This window comes from Rhamphochromis longiceps, linkage group LG12, assembly GCF_057381845.1.
Source record: "Rhamphochromis longiceps isolate RC_006_pf linkage group LG12, R_longiceps_female_GT1.1, whole genome shotgun sequence".
Taxonomy (NCBI): Eukaryota; Metazoa; Chordata; class Actinopteri; order Cichliformes; family Cichlidae; genus Rhamphochromis; species Rhamphochromis longiceps.
In genome coordinates, this window is record NC_140568.1 from 45,733,192 (window position 1) to 45,752,520 (window position 19,329).

The window sequence follows — 19,329 nt, forward strand, 5'->3', positions numbered from 1 at the left end:
CGCCAACATCATCATCCTCTCTGCGCTCCATCACGAGAATTCTCAATGTTCAAACTAAAACTTTATCAGAGTGACGCCGGGCGTCTGTCCCAACGATCGACCGGCCTGGAACGATCAGCAGATAATTGGCTGGCAGCTGTCCTGGAAAACGATTTCATCATTTCACACCAAAAAGTCCGTGACAGCACCTGCTCAGGTGAGCTGTCCCTGAAATAGGTCCCAGCGCAGGACAGGACACAGGCGTGTGAATGACAGCCAGACAGGTGGAGGAGGGTGGAGACCACAGGTGACAGACATAAGATGAAATGAGCCAATCAGACCATAGCTCGACTCAGAGATGCTGAGATGGTCTGAGCGCGTGCAGAGGAGGGAGGATGAAGATGGAGCAGGAGGAGAAGAGGAAGAGCTCGGAGGAGGACATGCTGGGAGGTGGAGGCAGAACCCCAAAAGGTGAAGATGATGATGATGAAGAATAAATCATTCTGCAAATCCTAAAAAGTGTTGAAGCTTCAGACGCAGGGCTGCAAGCGTCTCACAGCGAGCCTGCAAGTCTGCGCGAAAACGCTTAGTGACGAGAAGAGGACCCGCATCGGGACATGAGTCCACCCTCCGATCAGGAAACACGCTGCTGCGCTGGCTGTGATGTCATCACACGACTCAGACGGACACCGCCAGAACACGATCGTCGTGGTTTTTGTGCCATGTGCGCACGTCTCACAGCTGATGGCTCCAAACCAGTCGCTCTGATGATCGCCATATTTGATTTACAGTGTGTTAAAAATCCTAATAATGCGTCTTATTTCTGATGGTGATGATCTTTGTGTCATCAGCGCTGCGCCTCCATCAACATTTCAATAAAAACGTGTCTGTTAATAAAAACAACAGGAACCTTTCTCACACTAAAGAGTTCAGTCCTGAACTACAGGAGCGCCATCTACAGACAGACATCTGGCACTGCAGCGCCGCACACATTTATGTCTGAGCTGTGCGAGCCAAACTGGAGGACTCGATGTTCTGGTTGGTTTTACTGGAAGCTTCAGCTCCAGCTGTGTGTGATGTCATTCACAGTGGTTCATTCACTGCTCTGGGCCGATTTCACCCTTCAGCTGTTCGTGACAGCCACCCTCAGCTGTAGTGTTTCTGTGGTTTCTTGATCAGAGCTGATTGTAACGTTAATGAGTTTTTCTCCACGCCGTTGGGGAGAGCGCCAGTTTTCTGTGGAACGACAGTAATGTAGTTTTTTATGTGCTGATGCGAGACAAGCAGCTCTGCAGACGAGCAGAGGTTGTTTAAAAGGCCACTCGGAGCAGAAGGAATGAAAACAGTTCAATATTCAGTTAAAGCGGGAGAGGCCGCGCAGCACCTGCACTGCAAAACAGCCCACTTCAAAACACCTGCGGACGAGTCCACAGTTGGCAAGAGCAGAGAAATCAGTCGGTAAGGCAGCCGCAGCAGAAACTGCGACTGTAGACATGAATGAGCCGAGCAGCTATCACAGTGTGAGGAAACAGGGACGCACACGTCCGTCAGATATGGAACATGAAGCTGAAGAAACATAAATCCATCATCGCAGCCTCACTCACCTACACTCACTCCAGCACTGTTGAACACAGTTTTTAGGGTTAAAGAAAACAAACATCGAGCTCTGAGAATCTGCACGAAACAGTTTTTCATCCTGTTTCTGGAAGAAATCAGCAGAAGGAAAAAGTCCAAACAAAGTGAGTCGAGCTTATTTTACAGTGTCGTCCTTCACTTTAACACACAGACACACAATGACCACGGCGCTTTGTCCAGATCCTCTAATAACCTGCAGCCAAGGGCAGCACCTGAACACCACACACAGACGTACACACACACACAGACTACAAAAATATACACAACCAATTATGAGTTATTGATTTCTCCAAAAAGCAGCTGTAGCTGTCAAGTGTGTGTGTCTGTGTGTGTGTGTGTCTGTGTGTGTGTGTGTCTGTGTGTGTGTACGTCTGTGTGTGTGTGCGTCTGTGTGTGTGTGTGCGTCTGTGTGTGTGTGTCTGTGTGTCTGTGTGTACGTCTGTGTGTGTGTGCGTCTGTGTGTGTGTGTGCGTCTGTGTGTGTGTGTGTGTGTACATCTGTGTGTGTACGTCTGTGTGTGTGTGCGTCTGTCTGTGTGTGTCTGTGTGTCTGTGTGCGTCTGTGTGTGTGTGTGCGTCTGTGTGTGTGTGTGCGTCTGTGTGTGTGTCTGTGTGTGTGTGTGTGTGCGTCTGTGTGTGTGTGTGCGTCTGTGTGTGTGTCTGTGTGTGTGTGTGTCTGTGTGTCTGTGTGTGTGTGTGTGTCTGTCTGTGTGTGTGTCTGTGTCTGTGTGTCTGTGTGTGTGTGTCTGTGTGTGTGTGTGTGTGTGTCTGTGTGCGCGTCTGTGTGTGTGCGTCTGTGTGTGTGTCTGTGTGTGTGTGTGTGTCTGTGTGTGTGTGTGTCTGTGTGTGTGTCTGTGTCTGTCTGTGTGTGTGTCTGTGTCTGTGTGTCTGTGTGTGTGTGTGTGTACGTCTGTGTGTGTGTGTGTCTGTGTGTGTCTGTGTGTGTGTGTGTCTGTGTGTGTGTCTGTGTGTGTGTGTGTGTGTCTGTGTGTGTGTGTCTGTGTGTGTGTCTGTGTGTGTGTCTACGTCTGTGTCTGTGTGTGTGTCTGTGTGTGTGTGTCTGTGTGTGTGTGTACATCTGTGTCTGTGTGTGTGTCTGTGTGTGTGTCTACGTCTGTGTCTGTGTGTGTGTCTGTGTGTGTGTCTACGTCTGTGTCTGTGTGTGTGTCTGTGTGTGTGTGTGTGTGTGTGGCCCCTCCTTGCTCTCTGCAGCCTCTGTGACCTGTAATGAAGTTCGGAGCAGACTCCATCAGGATGATGTTGAACACAGAAAATAAAACTTTGGATTTAAACACGTCGCTGCTTCTGATTCGTTGGACATTAGACCTTGAATATATTCAGAGATGGTGAGAGTCGATTTGCTTTGGTTGAAGGTGATGTTGACGTATTCAGGTGAGTCTGCTAAACGCGTTCCTCCTGGTGGTAACGATGGTAACCATGGTTGTGTGGGAGGAGTCAAATTCAGAGGTTCAGAGTGACGCTCACTGTCCACCAGCCCAGTTTGTCTATTCTGGACTTTTTATTTCTCAGTAAGATCTACAAAGATGTGAAATACTCGGTCAGACCATTCCCCCGTGATCAGTCGAGGAAATCAAACATTCCCAACGACGGGATGAGAGGGAGGCGACGCGCCAGTCCTCTGGGAAGCATTAAGCTGTTGTTAGAGGCAAAAACGAGTCGAGAAAACTCCAAACTGAACATTCAATTACTGTGAAAGGTGAAAGTTAAACACAGCGACTACGACAGAGGTGGGAAATCCTCATGGCTCTTATCATACACGTTAAACTACAGACAGAAATATTCATAACATACAAAATCCCACCAAACGATTAGCGACAAATCCTGAGTCAGACAGCAGGTGAAAAACACACCTGTGGAAGGCTACGCACAGTAAACGTAGTAAGTTAGTAAGACCACACATGAAGAAATCAAAGAAGTGATTGGAGGAAGGTGGGAAACCCTGCAGCATCTCTGAACCCCGACATCGCTCAGGGTGTGTGGACAGAGTACAACAGCCCCCCCTGGTGGACAGAGGTGGTCATTTCTATTATCCCCAAAGAAGGAAAAGATCAACTGGACTGTGGAAGCGACAGACCTGCAAGCAATCAATCCTGACTGATCAGACCAACTCAGGACGGTGTTAGGACCAATGTTCCCTCTAAGCTGCGCACATGCGCAATTGCGCACTGTTGGCACGTCGCTGCGCAGAGAAAATCTGCGTTGTGCACACAATTTTTTTTAACCTGAATTGAAATTAAAGTAAATATGTGCCGACACCGGTGTTTTATCTAGCACAGCGGCTGATGAGTGAAGCCACGTTAATGACAACGTGTACAACCACTGGAGATGTGAGCAGGACAGACGAACAAATGACGGGAAAAGTGTGGACTTTACACCAGTTTTTAAACTGTGTTGATCGGCCGCGTAAAACCAGAGTTATGATAAAATATCTGCAATGTTTGTTTTTCTTCCTGAATACTGTCGTTGTTTATATTTACTACAGGAAGAAACGGTAAAAACGGCGTTTTATAAGGAAAACGCTTGAAAGCCTGTGAGCAAAGACAACACCAATAAACCCCGCCCTTTCCTATTGGTGGAAAAATGTACCATGTCGACCAATCAAAACATGGCCTTTAGTTGTTAAGAAACTGGAGGAAGTTTTAGGAGTGATGGCGTGTTTGAGATGTGAGAGATTTGCAACGTTTAGCACAAATCTTGTGTAGTCAGTGTGCAGTCAGTGTGCAGTTAGTGTGTAGTTAGTGTGTAGTCAGTGTGCAGTCAGTGTGTAGTTAGTGTGCAGTCAGTGTGCAGTTAGTGTGTAGTTAGTGTGTAGTCAGTGTGCAGTCAGTGTGCAGTCAGTGTGTAGTTAGTGTGTAGTCAGTGTGCAGTCAGTGTGCAGTCAGTGTGCAGTTAGTGTGTAGTTAGTGTGTAGTCAGTGTGCAGTCAGTGTGCAGTTAGTGTGTAGTCAGTGTGCAGTCAGTGTGCAGTCAGTGTGCAGTTAGTGTGTAGTCAGTGTGCAGTCAGTGTGCAGTCAGTGTGCAGTTAGTGTGTAGTCAGTGTGCAGTCAGTGTGCAGTCAGTGTGTAGTCAGTGTGCAGTTAGTGTGTAGTTAGTGTGTAGTCAGTGTGCAGTCAGTGTGCAGTCAGTGTGTAGTCAGCGTGTAGTCAGTCTGTAGTGAGTGTGTAGTTAGTTTGTAGTCAGTGTGCAGTCAGTGTGTAGTCAGTGTGTAGTCAGTGTGCAGTCAGTGTGCAGTCAGTGTGTAGTCAGCGTGTAGTCAGTGTGCAGTTAGTGTGTAGTTAGTGTGTAGTCAGTGTGCAGTCAGTGTGCAGTCAGTGTGTAGTCAGCGTGTAGTCAGTCTGTAGTGAGTGTGTAGTTAGTTTGTAGTCAGTGTGCAGTCAGTGTGTAGTCAGTGTGCAGTTAGTGTGTAGTTAGTGTGTAGTCAGTGTGCAGTCAGTGTGCAGTCAGTGTGTAGTCAGCGTGTAGTCAGTCTGTAGTGAGTGTGTAGTTAGTTTGTAGTCAGTGTGCAGTCAGTGTGTAGTCAGTGTGTAGTCAGTGTGTAGTTAGTGTGTAGTCAGTGTGCAGTTAGTGTGTAGTTAGTGTGTAGTCAGTGTGCAGTCAGTGTGCAGTCAGTGTGTAGTCAGCGTGTAGTCAGTCTGTAGTGAGTGTGTAGTTAGTTTGTAGTCAGTGTGCAGTCAGTGTGTAGTCAGTGTGCAGTTAGTGTGTAGTTAGTGTGTAGTCAGTGTGCAGTCAGTGTGCAGTCAGTGTGTAGTCAGCGTGTAGTCAGTCTGTAGTGAGTGTGTAGTTAGTTTGTAGTCAGTGTGCAGTCAGTGTGTAGTCAGTGTGTAGTCAGTGTGTAGTTAGTTTGTAGTCAGTGTGCAGTCAGTGTGTAGTCAGTGTGCAGTCAGTGTGCAGTTAGTGTGCAGTCAGTGTGCAGTCAGTGTGCAGTCAGTGTGTAGTTAGTTTGTAGTCAGTGTGCAGTCAGTGTGCAGTCAGTGTGTAGTTAGTTTGTAGTCAGTGTGCAGTCAGTGTGCAGTCAGTGTGTAGTCAGTGTGTAGTTAGTTTGTAGTCAGTGTGCAGTCAGTGTGCAGTTAGTGTGTAGTTAGTGTGTAGTCAGTGTGCAGTCAGTGTGTAGTCAGTGTGCAGTTAGTGTGTAGTTAGTGTGTAGTCAGTGTGTAGTTAGTGTGTAGTCAGTGTGCAGTCAGTGTGCAGTCAGTGTGTAGTCAGTGTGCAGTTAGTGTGTAGTTAGTGTGTAGTTAGTGTGCAGTCAGTGTGTAGTCAGTGTGCAGTTAGTGTGTAGTTAGTGTGTAGTCAGTGTGTAGTCAGTGTGCAGTTAGTGTGTAGTTAGTGTGCAGTCAGTGTGTAGTCAGTGTGCAGTTAGTGTGTAGTTAGTTTGTAGTCAGTGTGCAGTCAGTGTGCAGTCAGTGTGTAGTCAGTGTGTAGTTAGTGTGTAGTCAGTGTGTAGTCAGTGTGCAGTTAGTGTGTAGTTAGTGTGTAGTCAGTGTGTAGTCAGTGTGTAGTCAGTGTGTAGTCAGTGTGCAGTTAGTGTGTAGTTAGTGTGTAGTCAGTGTGTAGTCAGTGTGTAGTCAGTGTGCAGTCAGTGTGTAGTCAGTGTGCAGTTAGTGTGTAGTTAGTGTGTAGTCAGTGTGTAGTTAGTGTGTAGTCAGTGTGCAGTCAGTGTGTAGTCAGTGTGCAGTTAGTGTGTAGTTAGTGTGTAGTTAGTGTGCAGTCAGTGTGTAGTCAGTGTGCAGTTAGTGTGTAGTTAGTGTGTAGTCAGTGTGTAGTTAGTGTGTAGTCAGTGTGCAGTCAGTGTGTAGTCAGTGTGCAGTTAGTGTGTAGTTAGTGTGTAGTCAGTGTGCAGTCAGTGTGTAGTCAGTGTGCAGTTAGTGTGTAGTTAGTGTGTAGTCAGTGTGCAGTCAGTGTGTAGTCAGTGTGCAGTTAGTGTGTAGTTAGTGTGTAGTCAGTGTGTAGTTAGTGTGTAGTCAGTGTGCAGTCAGTGTGTAGTCAGTGTGCAGTTAGTGTGTAGTCAGTGTGCAGTTAGTGTGTAGTCAGTGTGTAGTCAGTGTGCAGTCAGTGTGTAGTCAGTGTGCAGTTAGTGTGTAGTCAGTGTGCAGTTAGTGTGCAGTCAGTGTGTAGTCAGTGTGCAGTTAGTGTGTAGTCAGTGTGCAGTCAGTGTGCAGTCAGTGTGTAGTTAGTGTGCAGTTAGTGTGTAGTCAGTGTGCAGTCAGTGTGTAGTCAGTGTGCAGTCAGTGTGCAGTCAGTGTGTAGTCAGTGTGCAGTCAGTGTGTAGTCAGTGTGCAGTTAGTGTGTAGTCAGTGTGCAGTCAGTGTGTAGTCAGTGTGCAGTCAGTGTGCAGTCAGTGTGTAGTTAGTGTGCAGTTAGTGTGTAGTTAGTGTGTAGTCAGTGTGTAGTCAGTGTGTAGTTAGTGTGTAGTCAGTGTGTAGTTAGTGTGTAGTCAGTGTGTAGTTAGTGTGTAGTCAGTGTGTAGTTAGTGTGTAGTCAGTGTGTAGTTAGTGTGTAGTCAGTGTGTAGTCAGTGTGTAGTTAGTGTGTAGTCAGTGTGTAGTCAGTGTGTAGTTAGTGTGTAGTCAGTGTGTAGTTAGTGTGTAGTCAGTGTGTAGTTAGTGTGTAGTCAGTGTGTAGTCAGTGTGTAGTCAGTGTGTAGTCAGTGTGCAGTTAGTGTGTAGTTAGTGTGTAGTCAGTGTGTAGTCAGTGTGTAGTCAGTGTGTAGTCAGTGTGCAGTTAGTGTGTAGTTAGTGTGTAGTCAGTGTGTAGTCAGTGTGTAGTCAGTGTGCAGTTAGTGTGTAGTTAGTGTGTAGTCAGTGTGTAGTCAGTGTGCAGTTAGTGTGTAGTTAGTGTGCAGTCAGTGTGTAGTCAGTGTGCAGTTAGTGTGTAGTTAGTTTGTAGTCAGTGTGCAGTCAGTGTGTAGTCAGTGTGCAGTTAGTGTGTAGTTAGTGTGCAGTCAGTGTGTAGTCAGTGTGCAGTTAGTGTGTAGTTAGTTTGTAGTCAGTGTGCAGTCAGTGTGTAGTCAGTGTGTAGTTAGTTTGTAGTCAGTGTGCAGTCAGTGTGCAGTTAGTGTGTAGTTAGTGTGTAGTCAGTGTGCAGTCAGTGTGTAGTCAGTGTGCAGTTAGTGTGTAGTTAGTGTGTAGTCAGTGTGTAGTTAGTGTGTAGTCAGTGTGCAGTCAGTGTGCAGTCAGTGTGTAGTCAGTGTGCAGTTAGTGTGTAGTTAGTGTGTAGTTAGTGTGCAGTCAGTGTGTAGTCAGTGTGCAGTTAGTGTGTAGTTAGTGTGTAGTCAGTGTGTAGTTAGTGTGTAGTCAGTGTGCAGTCAGTGTGTAGTCAGTGTGCAGTTAGTGTGTAGTTAGTGTGTAGTCAGTGTGCAGTCAGTGTGTAGTCAGTGTGCAGTTAGTGTGTAGTTAGTGTGTAGTCAGTGTGCAGTCAGTGTGTAGTCAGTGTGCAGTTAGTGTGTAGTTAGTGTGTAGTCAGTGTGTAGTTAGTGTGTAGTCAGTGTGCAGTCAGTGTGCAGTCAGTGTGTAGTCAGTGTGCAGTTAGTGTGTAGTCAGTGTGTAGTTAGTGTGTAGTCAGTGTGTAGTTAGTGTGTAGTCAGTGTGTAGTTAGTGTGTAGTCAGTGTGTAGTCAGTGTGCAGTCAGTGTGTAGTCAGTGTGTAGTCAGTGTGCAGTCAGTGTGTAGTCAGTGTGCAGTTAGTGTGCAGTCAGTGTGTAGTCAGTGTGCAGTCAGTGTGTAGTTAGTGTGCAGTTAGTGTGTAGTCAGTGTGCAGTCAGTGTGTAGTCAGTGTGCAGTCAGTGTGCAGTCAGTGTGTAGTCAGTGTGCAGTCAGTGTGTAGTCAGTGTGCAGTTAGTGTGTAGTCAGTGTGCAGTCAGTGTGTAGTCAGTGTGCAGTCAGTGTGCAGTCAGTGTGTAGTTAGTGTGCAGTTAGTGTGTAGTCAGTGTGTAGTCAGTGTGTAGTTAGTGTGTAGTCAGTGTGTAGTCAGTGTGCAGTCAGTGTGTAGTCAGTGTGCAGTTAGTGTGTAGTCAGTGTGCAGTCAGTGTGCAGTCAGTGTGTAGTTAGTGTGCAGTTAGTGTGTAGTTAGTGTGTAGTCAGTGTGTAGTCAGTGTGTAGTTAGTGTGTAGTCAGTGTGTAGTTAGTGTGTAGTTAGTGTGCAGTTAGTGTGCAGTTAGTGTGTAGTTAGTGTGTAGTCAGTGTGTAGTCAGTGTGTAGTTAGTGTGTAGTCAGTGTGTAGTTAGTGTGTAGTTAGTGTGTAGTTAGTGTGCAGTTAGTGTGTAGTTAGTGTGTAGTCAGTGTGTAGTCAGTGTGTAGTTAGTGTGTAGTTAGTGTGTAGTCAGTGTGTAGTTAGTGTGCAGTCAGTGTGTAGTCAGTGTGTAGTTAGTGTGCAGTTAGTGTGTAGTTAGTGTGTAGTCAGTGTGTAGTCAGTGTGTAGTTAGTGTGTAGTCAGTGTGTAGTTAGTGTGTAGTCAGTGTGCAGTCAGTGTGTAGTTAGTGTGTAGTTAGTGTGTAGTCAGTGTGTAGTCAGTGTGTAGTTAGTGTGTAGTTAGTGTGTAGTCAGTGTGTAGTCAGTGTGTAGTTAGTGTGTAGTGAGTGTGTAGTCAGTGTGTAGTCAGTGTGTAGTGAGTGTGTAGTCAGTGTGCAGTCAGTGTGTAGTGAGTGTGTAGTCAGTGTGTAGTCAGTGTGTAGTGAGTGTGTAGTCAGTGTGCAGTCAGTGTGTAGTGAGTGTGTAGTCAGTGTGTAGTCAGTGTGTAGTTAGTGTGTAGTGAGTGTGTAGTCAGTGTGTAGTCAGTGTGTAGTGAGTGTGTAGTCAGTGTGTAGTTAGTGTGTAGTCAGTGTGTAGTTAGTGTGTAGTTAGTGTGTAGTCAGTGTGTAGTTAGTGTGTAGTTAGTGTGTAGTCAGTGTGTAGTGAGTGTGTAGTGTAGTCAGTGTGTAGTCAGTGTGTAGTTAGTGTGTAGTCAGTGTGTAGTCAGTGTGTAGTTAGTGTGTAGTCAGTGTGTAGTCAGTGTGTAGTTAGTGTGTAGTTAGTGTGTAGTCAGTGTGTAGTTAGTGTGTAGTTAGTGTGTAGTGTAGTCAGTAGTGTTGTGTGTGTCAGAACAATGAGTCGCCTGCTGAGTGTTACAGGTGTTACAGCAGTGACACATCTGCTGCTGTCAGGCCTGCAGGTATCAGGCTGTTGTTCTCCTTCATCTCATAGTGGACAGAAATTATTTTTGGAGTGACACAAATAATTTGTGTGGCATCAGATTTGATGCAGAACAGCTGATTGTTCTGTAAATAGTTTGAAATGTTTATTTAAAAAAACGCTTTGGCTGCATTTTTAGGTAAAGACTGAGGCAAAACTCAGTTACTTTTTTGAAGAAGTAACTATATAATTAATTACCCAGCATTGGTCATTGTTTACTGTATTTGCAGACAGAGTTACAGACTCTCTCCCAGACCACAGACTCATAATACAAGTCAGAGCTTTATAAAAAATAAATAAAGAAAGCTTTGTTTTCAAACTTGGAGTTCAAGTTATTTTTCCTTCCAATAGTGTTAACATGCTACAGGTCATGAACAAGATTGTTTTTAATTGTCATTGTAAGTGGGCTAAAGCAGTTAATTTAAAGTAGTCTAACATAAATGCTGTAATTTGATTACTTTAATAAACATGTAACTTGGATGCTGGCGTGACCACACTGCACACGTCTGCTGTTGGGGCGCTCAGTTTGTGTTCGCTCAGACACGTGAAACATTAGAGGGAACGTTGGTTAGGACACCAGTGCTAATGAGGTCAGATGCATATTTCATGTTTCTGTATGAAATGGTTTAAATGTGATCACTGTGTGATGAACCAGTGGGCTCACTGCACGCTGTGCTTCATCCATCCTCCTCTTCATCGCATTCATTAACCTTTGAACCAAAGCAGAAGAGGAGCAACAACTCCTGAAGGAGAGCAGGACGATCCTTAACTCGACCTGCCAAACACTGATGACCCTGTTGGAGAATGTGGCCAATGTGCTGAGTGTGAGGTTCATGATGAGCCACCAACACAGTCAGAATGAACATTATCACTTTCTTTTCCTCTCACAGTTTCAGCAGTGGGACAAACTGTAGAGACATCAGTGTGAAGAGAGCTCGGCTCAGGTACGGCTCGCTGCGCTGACGGCCCACAGGGGGCGCCGTGCAGGTGTTCCTGTCACGGCCGACGGTAACCTCGGGATGAGTCGAAGCGTTCAGAAAGCTTCTGTGTACTTAGTGTAATTAGTCCATGTAAACTGGAGGAGCCGCCCAAAGTGGTGACACGCTGCACCTACGAGTCTGACTTTGTGACAAAGTGAGGACGGATTTAAAAAGCGGCCCTTTGGGGCCTCGCATGCTATAACTCACTTCTCCACAAGAGGGCACTTAAGAGTTTTGCAGCTTTACAAAATGAGGACTGTTCAGAAAAAGCTGACTTTGCAGATTCTTACAAGTCAGACATCAAAGGGCCCTGAGTGGCTGTACTGTGGACGCCTTCCTGTCATTACTGAAACCAACGCTGTGGTTTCCAGACATCGGACTGCGTGAGGACGCGGCGGGAGGCTGAACTAAACGAAACCTGGGAAACGTGCGCCACACAAACACGGTGTTAAGATTCACTTTAAATGCACTTCTGTGCGCCCGGGTGACTGAAGAGCAGGTCAGTGTGCATCCAGCTTACATAATGGAAAAGATCACAGGTCATGGTGCTCGAACTGCTCAGAGGTCAGAGGTCACGTTAGTTTGACAGCCACAACCGCACATTTAAGCTGAGAGGCCGTCCCGCGGCGCTTCGATGACCTGGGAAGTTGGCGCGGCAGGAGGACATGCGGGCTGAACCGCAGGACGCGCCTTTATGGTCGATAGCACCGCCCACGTGTCGTGTGGCGTGCCACGTGACTCAGGTCTGCAGGCAGAGCGCCGCCTCGCAGTGAAGCTGAACGAACGAGCAGCACGGCGCAGGTCCCCGCTCAGGTGTGTCTGTCACACTCGGGCCAGCGACGATCACACAAACACCTCCACCCGCTCCTCTGTCACTCCAACCCTCCGCACGTCCTCCTCCGTTCATGAACCTCCCCTGACGTCTTCCTCTTTTCCACCTGCCCGACTGGCCCATCTTCATTGTCCTTCGTCCATCAGAGCAGAGGGCGCCATGTGCTGCGATTAGCTAGGAGAGGACACGCCCAGCACACAGACGCAGCTTCCAGCACGCCTAATCCCAGCGTGAGCTCACTTCCTGTTCTCGCTGATTTTGAAATAAAACACAGAGGTTGTGTCCGTCTTCTTTATACAGTCTGTGGGAGATGAGCAGGTGCTGCAGGAAACACTGAAACACACACACACTTAATGCTGCACGCTTTATTAAACTCCTCCTACAAAAACACGATAGAAAAAGACTCAGACTCAAACACTGAACGTCGTACAGAGACGAAACACACTGTGAGGAAGCAGCGCCTCCTGCAGGACGCCACGGGTTACTACAGCCTCCCCGCTCCGTACTAAAGCTGTGATCGCTCACCTGCTCAGGTGTGTTTGTCGCCTCAGAGCTGCTCAAAATGACTCTGCCTCCATTTTTGTCGTTTGTCCAGCTCGTTACAAAAACATTAACGAGTGACGTCGTTGTGTCCGAATCGTCACATCGAACAGGCTGAAAACAGCAAAGACCGCCTACAAAAGCACTGATTGGATAACGCAGCAGCTGATGCCTCAGGGAGGTGGGTGGCGGTCACTGGGTGGTGCAGCAGGATGGAGGTGGAGGCGCTCCCTCGCCTCCTCTAAAATCACTCTAAGTGTCAAACATCACAGCCAGTGTGCAACAAACATCACGTGACACAAAGACGAGCTCTGATTGGTCGCTCAGAGAGCAAAAAAATAAAAATAGAAGAGGCAGAGGCGCGGCTCCTCCTCCTCACCACTCCTTCTTCTTCTCGTCCATGGAGACGCCCCCGGGCCCGAGCGCCACCACCAGCAGCAGGCCGCCGATCACCGAGGTGGTCTGGAAGAAGTCGTACTTCAGGAAGTCGTGCATGGGCGTGTAGGACGGCACGCTCCAGAAGGCGTTGATGGTGAAGTTGATGCAGAGCAGCCACGCCACCAGCGTGAGCGCCGCCAGCTTCGTCTTAAAGCCCACCGCCACCAGGACCATGAGCGCCGTCCCCACCACGTTCTGCAGGAACTGAACACAACACGCCGTCAGCACAAGGACGACGGTCACGCCCATAATTATTCAGACCCCCAAAGTTACTTTTATTCAACCTGCAAGTTTTCGTCTCCCAAACGATGTGGAGACGAGGCACCAGAGGCATCGCCGCCGCAAACACGCTTCTCTGCTTTTGTTCTCATTGGAGCAAAACGTGCCCCGCCCACAATCATTCACTCGTCTCAGTAATAGAAAAACCTTTAATAGTTATTACAGCAGACGAACGCGTCCTATAATCGCACGTCTCCACGTTTGCTCATTTGTCTTTAGCAGTGAGCTTTCAGGTCGGAGGGTCCCCTCGCCCTGATCTCTAGCTCCGCCCACAGTCTCTGCTGGACTCTGTGGGCGGAGCTGCTCAATGTTAATGTTTGTGTCTGCTAACCGTTTACTTTGCTGTGCTTTGGGTCGTTGTAGTGCTGAGCTGTCTGCTGCTGCCTGATGATGAGGAGGAGGATCTTCATGCTGTTTTTCGTGGTGGCGTTTCCTGTGATGAGCTTCCCCCCGCCCCCCAGGGTGGCTGTAGCTCAGGTGGCAGAGCGGATCAGCCACTAACCAGAAGGTCGGTGGTTCGATCCCAGACTGTCCACCAAGCCGCTGCCCACTGAATCGGCTTGGACTGTTCGGACGGTGATTTTAGGACTGTGGATTTCCCAGAGGCTGTGACAGTTTGTGAAGAGCGCGAGTCATTCTGGACACTTTTTGCTCAAATGTAAATAAAAGCGACGCCTCTGGTGCCTCGTCTTCTTCTCTTTTGGCAGACGCCCGTGTCATTTCCTGTCAAAAACAACTTGTTGGTTGAACAAAAGTAAGCTTCTGTCAAATCTTGCCAGGAGTTTGAATAATTACGTGGACACGTGTGGGTTTGACTCACGCTGAGCAGGCTGAGGTCAAAGTGCAGCAGCGTCATGAACATGAGGACGAGGAGGACGCGACCTCCCAGCTGCAGGAGGTGCTTCGGCGAGCTCTGATGTCCGAGGGAAGGAACTCCGGCGAACACGCTACGCGCCTCCCCCCTGCACTCTGCCAGGAGGAGGAGGAGGCCCCCGCCCAGCGCCAGGTTCCTGCAGAGGAGGACGAGGAGGATGAAGAACAGCAGATCATGTCTTTGTAGCTCCAACCTGCAGCGTCACGCAAACGTGCAGAACGAGCCGTTTCTGTCCACGACGTCGATAAAGTTATTTCAGAAAGGCGTGACGACTTACCTCATGAGGAACTTGAGGTCCCACAGGATGCTGTAAGCCACCATCTGCAGGTCACACAGAGTCACATGATCAGATTCACAGGTAACATTCTGGGACTCACCTGTATGAAAGTTCACCTGCACCGTGTTGGCAGGACGAAACACGACCTTAACTTTTTCAGTTTAACAGATCTGACCAATCACAGCACTGCATTTGGCATCGAGTGCATGCGCAGCTGCAAACTCGCACCAGTGCTGAACACGCCTGACCACAGCGAGCTGCTGCTCCGGCTCAGCCGGCGCTGCGACATCAGAAACACAGACTAAAGCTTCCGCTCTGGATCCTCAGAGACTGCGCATACCAGCTAGCTCCTGTGTTCACTGAGATATTCAACATCTCTTTATCTCAGTCGGTGATCCCCACATGCTTCAAAGAGTCCATCATTGTTCCTGTCCCGAAGAAACCCCACCCTGCTTCTCTCAATGACTATCGCCCTGTAGCCCTCACCTCAGTAGTGATGAAGTGCTTTGAACGCCTGGTCAGAGACTTCATCATTTCTTCACTACCAGACACACTGGACCCACTACAGTTCGCTTACCGTCCAAATCGTTCCACAGACGATGCCATCTCTCATCTCCTCCACACATCACTCACTCACTTGGACACTAGAAGGGGGAATTATGTTAAAATGCTCTTCATAGACTACAGCTCTGCATTTAACACCATAATTCCCTCCACACTCACCACCAAGCTGGAGCATCTGGGACTCAGCTCATCTATGTGTCAGTGGATCTCCAACTTCCTAACTGGCAGACCACAGGCAGTAAGGATGGGCGGACATGTCTCAGCCTCCACCACTCTCAGCACTGGAGCCCCCCAGGGGTGTGTTCTGAGCCCCCTGCTGTACTCTTTGTACACATATGACTGTGTGGCCACTACCAGCTCCACCACCATCATCAAGTTTGCTGACGACACCGTCGTGGTGGGCCTGATCTCTGATAACAACGAGACGGCCTACCTGAAGGAGATTAGGAATCTGGAGAACTGGTGCCAGAGGAACAACCTCCTTCTAAACGTCAGTAAGACAAAGGAGCTGATAGTGGACTTCAGCACTAAGCAGGAGAGGAACTACCAGACCCCCGTCATCAACGAGTGCCCAGTGGAGAGAGTGGACAGCTTCAAATACCTCGGAGTTCACATCACGCAGGACCTGTCATGGTCCTGTCACATCAACACCGTGGTGAAAAAGGCCCGACAGCGTCTCTACCACCTCAGACGCTTGAGAGACTTCCAACTGCCCTCCAAGGTGCTCAGGAACTTTTACTCGTGCACCATAGAGAGCATCCTGGCGGGAAACATCTTAACCTGGTTCGGGAACAGCACCATGCAGGACAGACGAGCTCTACAGAGGGTTGTGCGGTCAGCTGAGCGCACCATCCGCTCCGAGCTCCCTGACCTGCACTCAATCTACAGCAGGCGGTGCCGGACCAAGGCCAGGAAGATGGTGAAGGACCTCAGCCATCCCAACAACAGACTGTTCTCTCTGTTGAGGTCAGGAAAGCGATTCCGCTCCCTGAAGACCAACACAGAGAGACTGAGGAGGAGCTTCTTCCCGCAGGCGATACGGTCTCTCAATCACACCACCACACAGTACTGACCCACACATATGGTTCTTACACACACACTGGACTTTCTGGACATTGTTTTTGCACAACACTGGTCACTATATTCTTCATTTCCAGTTAATACTTGTACAGCTGCTGTTATTGTGTATATATTTATTTATATTTAGATTTCTTCATACATTCTTATATAGTTCTATATTGTGTATTTTGTTGTACAGTTATTTTATTTTCAATTTTAATTTATATATTTTATCTTATTCTTCCCAGTTAAATTTACCCTTCATTCTAATTTGTGTTGTACAGTTATTTCATTTTTAACCTTAATTTATATTTTATTCCTTCCTAGTTAAATTTACCCTTTTTAATTTTTCATATTTATTTCCTATCTTATTCATAGCCTTTTCCTTTTTTGTTTTCTTTAGGTCACGAGCAGTTGTCCAAGCATTTCACTACATATCGTACTGTGTATGACTGTGTACGTGACAAATAAAATTTGAATTTGAATTTGAATTTGGATCAAACCGGGAATCGTCCCGGCCGCTGCCTGCTCCCGCCACCTGGATCGTCCACGTTTCTTCCTTTTCTCCTTCGGAAACATCGTCACCTCTTCCTGTGCGCTCCACTTTACCCGGAAATCACAGCGCTTTCAATGTGTCTACAGTACACGCCCCCCCGCACACACACACGGTCAGCTGTGGCTCTTCTTTCAGAGACAAAGAACAAAACGTTTATGTTTCAAACAGGAAACGTTTACTCTGATTTATCATTTAAGACCACAGCAACTTCCTGTTTGGGAGTCTGAAGGCGTGACGGCGCAGTGAAAACCGACTGAAGCTCGCTGACCATCACGTCAAAAACCTGCAATACTAAACATGAAACACGTGTGTGTGTGTGTGTGTGTGTGTGTGTGTGTGTGTGTGTGTGTGTGTGTGTGTGTGTGTGTGTGTGTACCTGCAGAGCGATGATCCCAAACAGAGCGCCGCAGGCGTGCTGAACAAAGTTCCTGCTGAGGATCAACACGCAGCAGCCTGCAGACACACACGTGTTACATGTTTAATGTGGAACAACTGAGAGCTCTAAATCACCAATAATCAATCAATCAATCAGAGACTGGTGCAACAACCCAGGTGCTCGCAGAGATCATTACACACACATATGTATAAATGTACAGGCAGGGGACCTCTGTCCCTAACTGTCACCAGTGTGCGAGTCCTCGGAGCCCCGTCTGCATTCGGACCTGCTCGGATCACCACGGTTTTCATTAGATCCTAGTACCTGGTACCAGGTGCTTTAGCAGGTGCTCGGCCGGGGTTCCCAGCGATCTGAGCAGGTATTAAAGTGTGACATCATCAGACTGCATGGCACAGATTGGCTGGTCAGTAGCGTCAGTGTGACGAAGAGCTGCAGATCGAGCAGCAGGTACACCGTCGCCTCCACGTCCACCTTTGCTGTAGCGTTCGCCTTGCATACTAATTATGCTGCAGGACGCTCAGACACGTTGCTATGACGACAGCCACGCAGGTTAGGTAGTACCAGACAGTAATGAGAACCAGGTTAATGGAAAAGGGCCTCATATGTGTACAACGAGGTGTGAAACGCCCGTCCCCACAAGAAGGTGTCAGGGTTACAGTTAGGCTGGGCGTTCAGTGATGGTTAGGATGAGCATTTTGTCAATTAGATGAAAACGTGTGTGTGTGTGTGTGTGTGAGTGTTACCCAGCTGTCCCAGCAGGTTGATGAGGACGAAGAGGTTGGCGATGAAGAGGCCACAGCTCCAGGTGGAGTCGATATACTCGCTCTGCTCGCTCCACTGGAGCCACATCCTGATGCCGTCCTCGAGGAAGGTGCTGACCAGGCAGAGGCGGGCCACGTGGGGGAGGTAGTGTTTGGTCACCCGCAGGAACTAAAGCAGCGGGGTGATCAGCACACTGTTAGTCACTTTATTAATGTAGCACCGACTGCGTTTTTGTACATGCGGGGTTTAAAATACAAAGAGGCACCAAGAGCTGCAGTTCCTCTGACATCCAGCAGAGGCAGCAGTGAGTTGGTCCCCACAGACTCCCATGTTCAAACTTTGCAGCAGAAGTAAACATGTTTACAGCCGGACATCATGCTGCGAGGTCACTGTACTAACAGGCTGAAGCTAAAAATCAGCACAATGTTTCCTTAGATTAAAAACACATCAGCTGCTGATTCATGAGCCACAGCTTCAGGTAGACACGCCCACATATTTATTATTACTTTTAAAATACTTTAACTTGACTCTAACACGGTTGTTTAAATGTGGATTAACCAAGAAGATGATGATCATCGTGTGTGTTTCACGGCTGCGTGGAGGACGTGAGCTACCTGCTGCTGCAGCAACACTTTCTGTGTCGCTCCGTGGCGGAGGGTTACTTTCAGAACTTCCGGTCAGCTGCGCATTGATCGAACCAGACTCCGGTAACAGGTGTTTTCATTGAACCGTTCCCGGTTCGTCAGCAGTGATTCACGGCTGTGAGAAGAAACTATACCGCTCGGGCACGTCAGGACCCCGGCCTCGCCTCCGCGTGAGACCCAGCTGAACCACGAATTCGTTACTTTACTCTCAAACGTACATTTTTATAAAACATTTAAATGTTAATGTGTAAAGCAGCCCTGGAGCGATCAGAGCTCTCCTGAGGTCGAACATCATCTCAGAGGAAAGTCACCCATCATTATTTCCGTTTTCCTACAAGCTGCGAACGTTTCACCAGACTCGATTTAAAATCTGTCACGTTTCAACTTTCCTCGAGTCTCCACAGACACCGTTGGTTTGTAGAAAACACCTGAACACGATCATCCATCGTGTAAAGTCGTTCTTCATTTCGGCCAACAGAACAACTCAATAAAGATCGCATTTTTGGTGTTTTAGTGAGAATGAATCTGCACCACGGTCTTTCCTGTTCCAGCCTCCCGATGACGAAATCTGCTGCTTTGCTTCAAACTTCATGAAAGTTCATTTTAAAGCAACGAAGCTGTTCCGGGGAGCAGCTGGCCTCTGCTTTTCGAGCTGACTAAACTTGTTTTGCAGCAGAAATCACCGAGCTTTCAACAACCAGATGTTTGCGATAACCGGACCGAGTCCCAGCTCAGCGTGTCGCCGCTCCGGGTGCGCGAGCTTACCTGGTCCGCCACATCCTCCGCCTGGCTCATGAGGTCTCCGTGTCCCATCTCTGGCTCCGACGGTAAGGCACTTCAGTGCGGAAAAGCAGCTGCCAGCTCACGTCCCGGTCCGGTCCGCAGTGATGATGAAGATGCCCCGCTGCTGCCTCCTCCGACCCACAATCCTCCGCCCTGAGCAGGTAGGGCGCCCCCTGCGGCCGGGCTGGGTACAGCATGCCACGTGGACCGGTGTTCTGACAAAACGTCCTACCTAAGTAGTTTATGCACATTTGTGCTGTCAGCGCAAATGTAAGTAGGTATGACGGTTTGCCACTTAACTTTGCCCATCAGAGTATGTTTCTAGCTCTTATTAACAAAGGTAGGATGATTTGCCACTGAATTTCGTGTTGTGCGCATGCGTAGAAACAACGGGTAGGATGGTTTGTCAGGTAGGATGGATTCCCAGAACATCGGAACATGAAAGTCTAACCCAGCTCAGATGTGACCCGAACACGTCGGTGGTTCTTGTTCTTTCACGTGGGCTGTGGGGATGTAGAAACACAATGAACATGATGCACGGCTGAGCCACC

At 48.1% G+C, this 19,329-nt stretch overlaps 1 protein-coding gene across 1 annotated transcript; it reads right to left on the reverse strand.

The window, feature by feature from the left end:
* Positions 1 to 11,955: 11,955 nt before the first annotated feature.
* surf4l (surfeit 4, like) lies at positions 11,956 to 18,933 on the reverse strand. Its single transcript, XM_085426632.1, has 6 exons — positions 18,761 to 18,933; positions 17,333 to 17,519; positions 16,569 to 16,645; positions 14,014 to 14,057; positions 13,683 to 13,872; positions 11,956 to 12,787 (listed from the first exon to the last, which is right to left on the reverse strand). The coding sequence occupies exons 1-6, from the start codon at positions 18,806 to 18,808 to the stop codon at positions 12,521 to 12,523; spliced, it is 813 nt and encodes a 270-aa protein (XP_085282758.1). The 5' UTR covers positions 18,809 to 18,933; the 3' UTR covers positions 11,956 to 12,520.
* Positions 18,934 to 19,329: the final 396 nt, after the last annotated feature.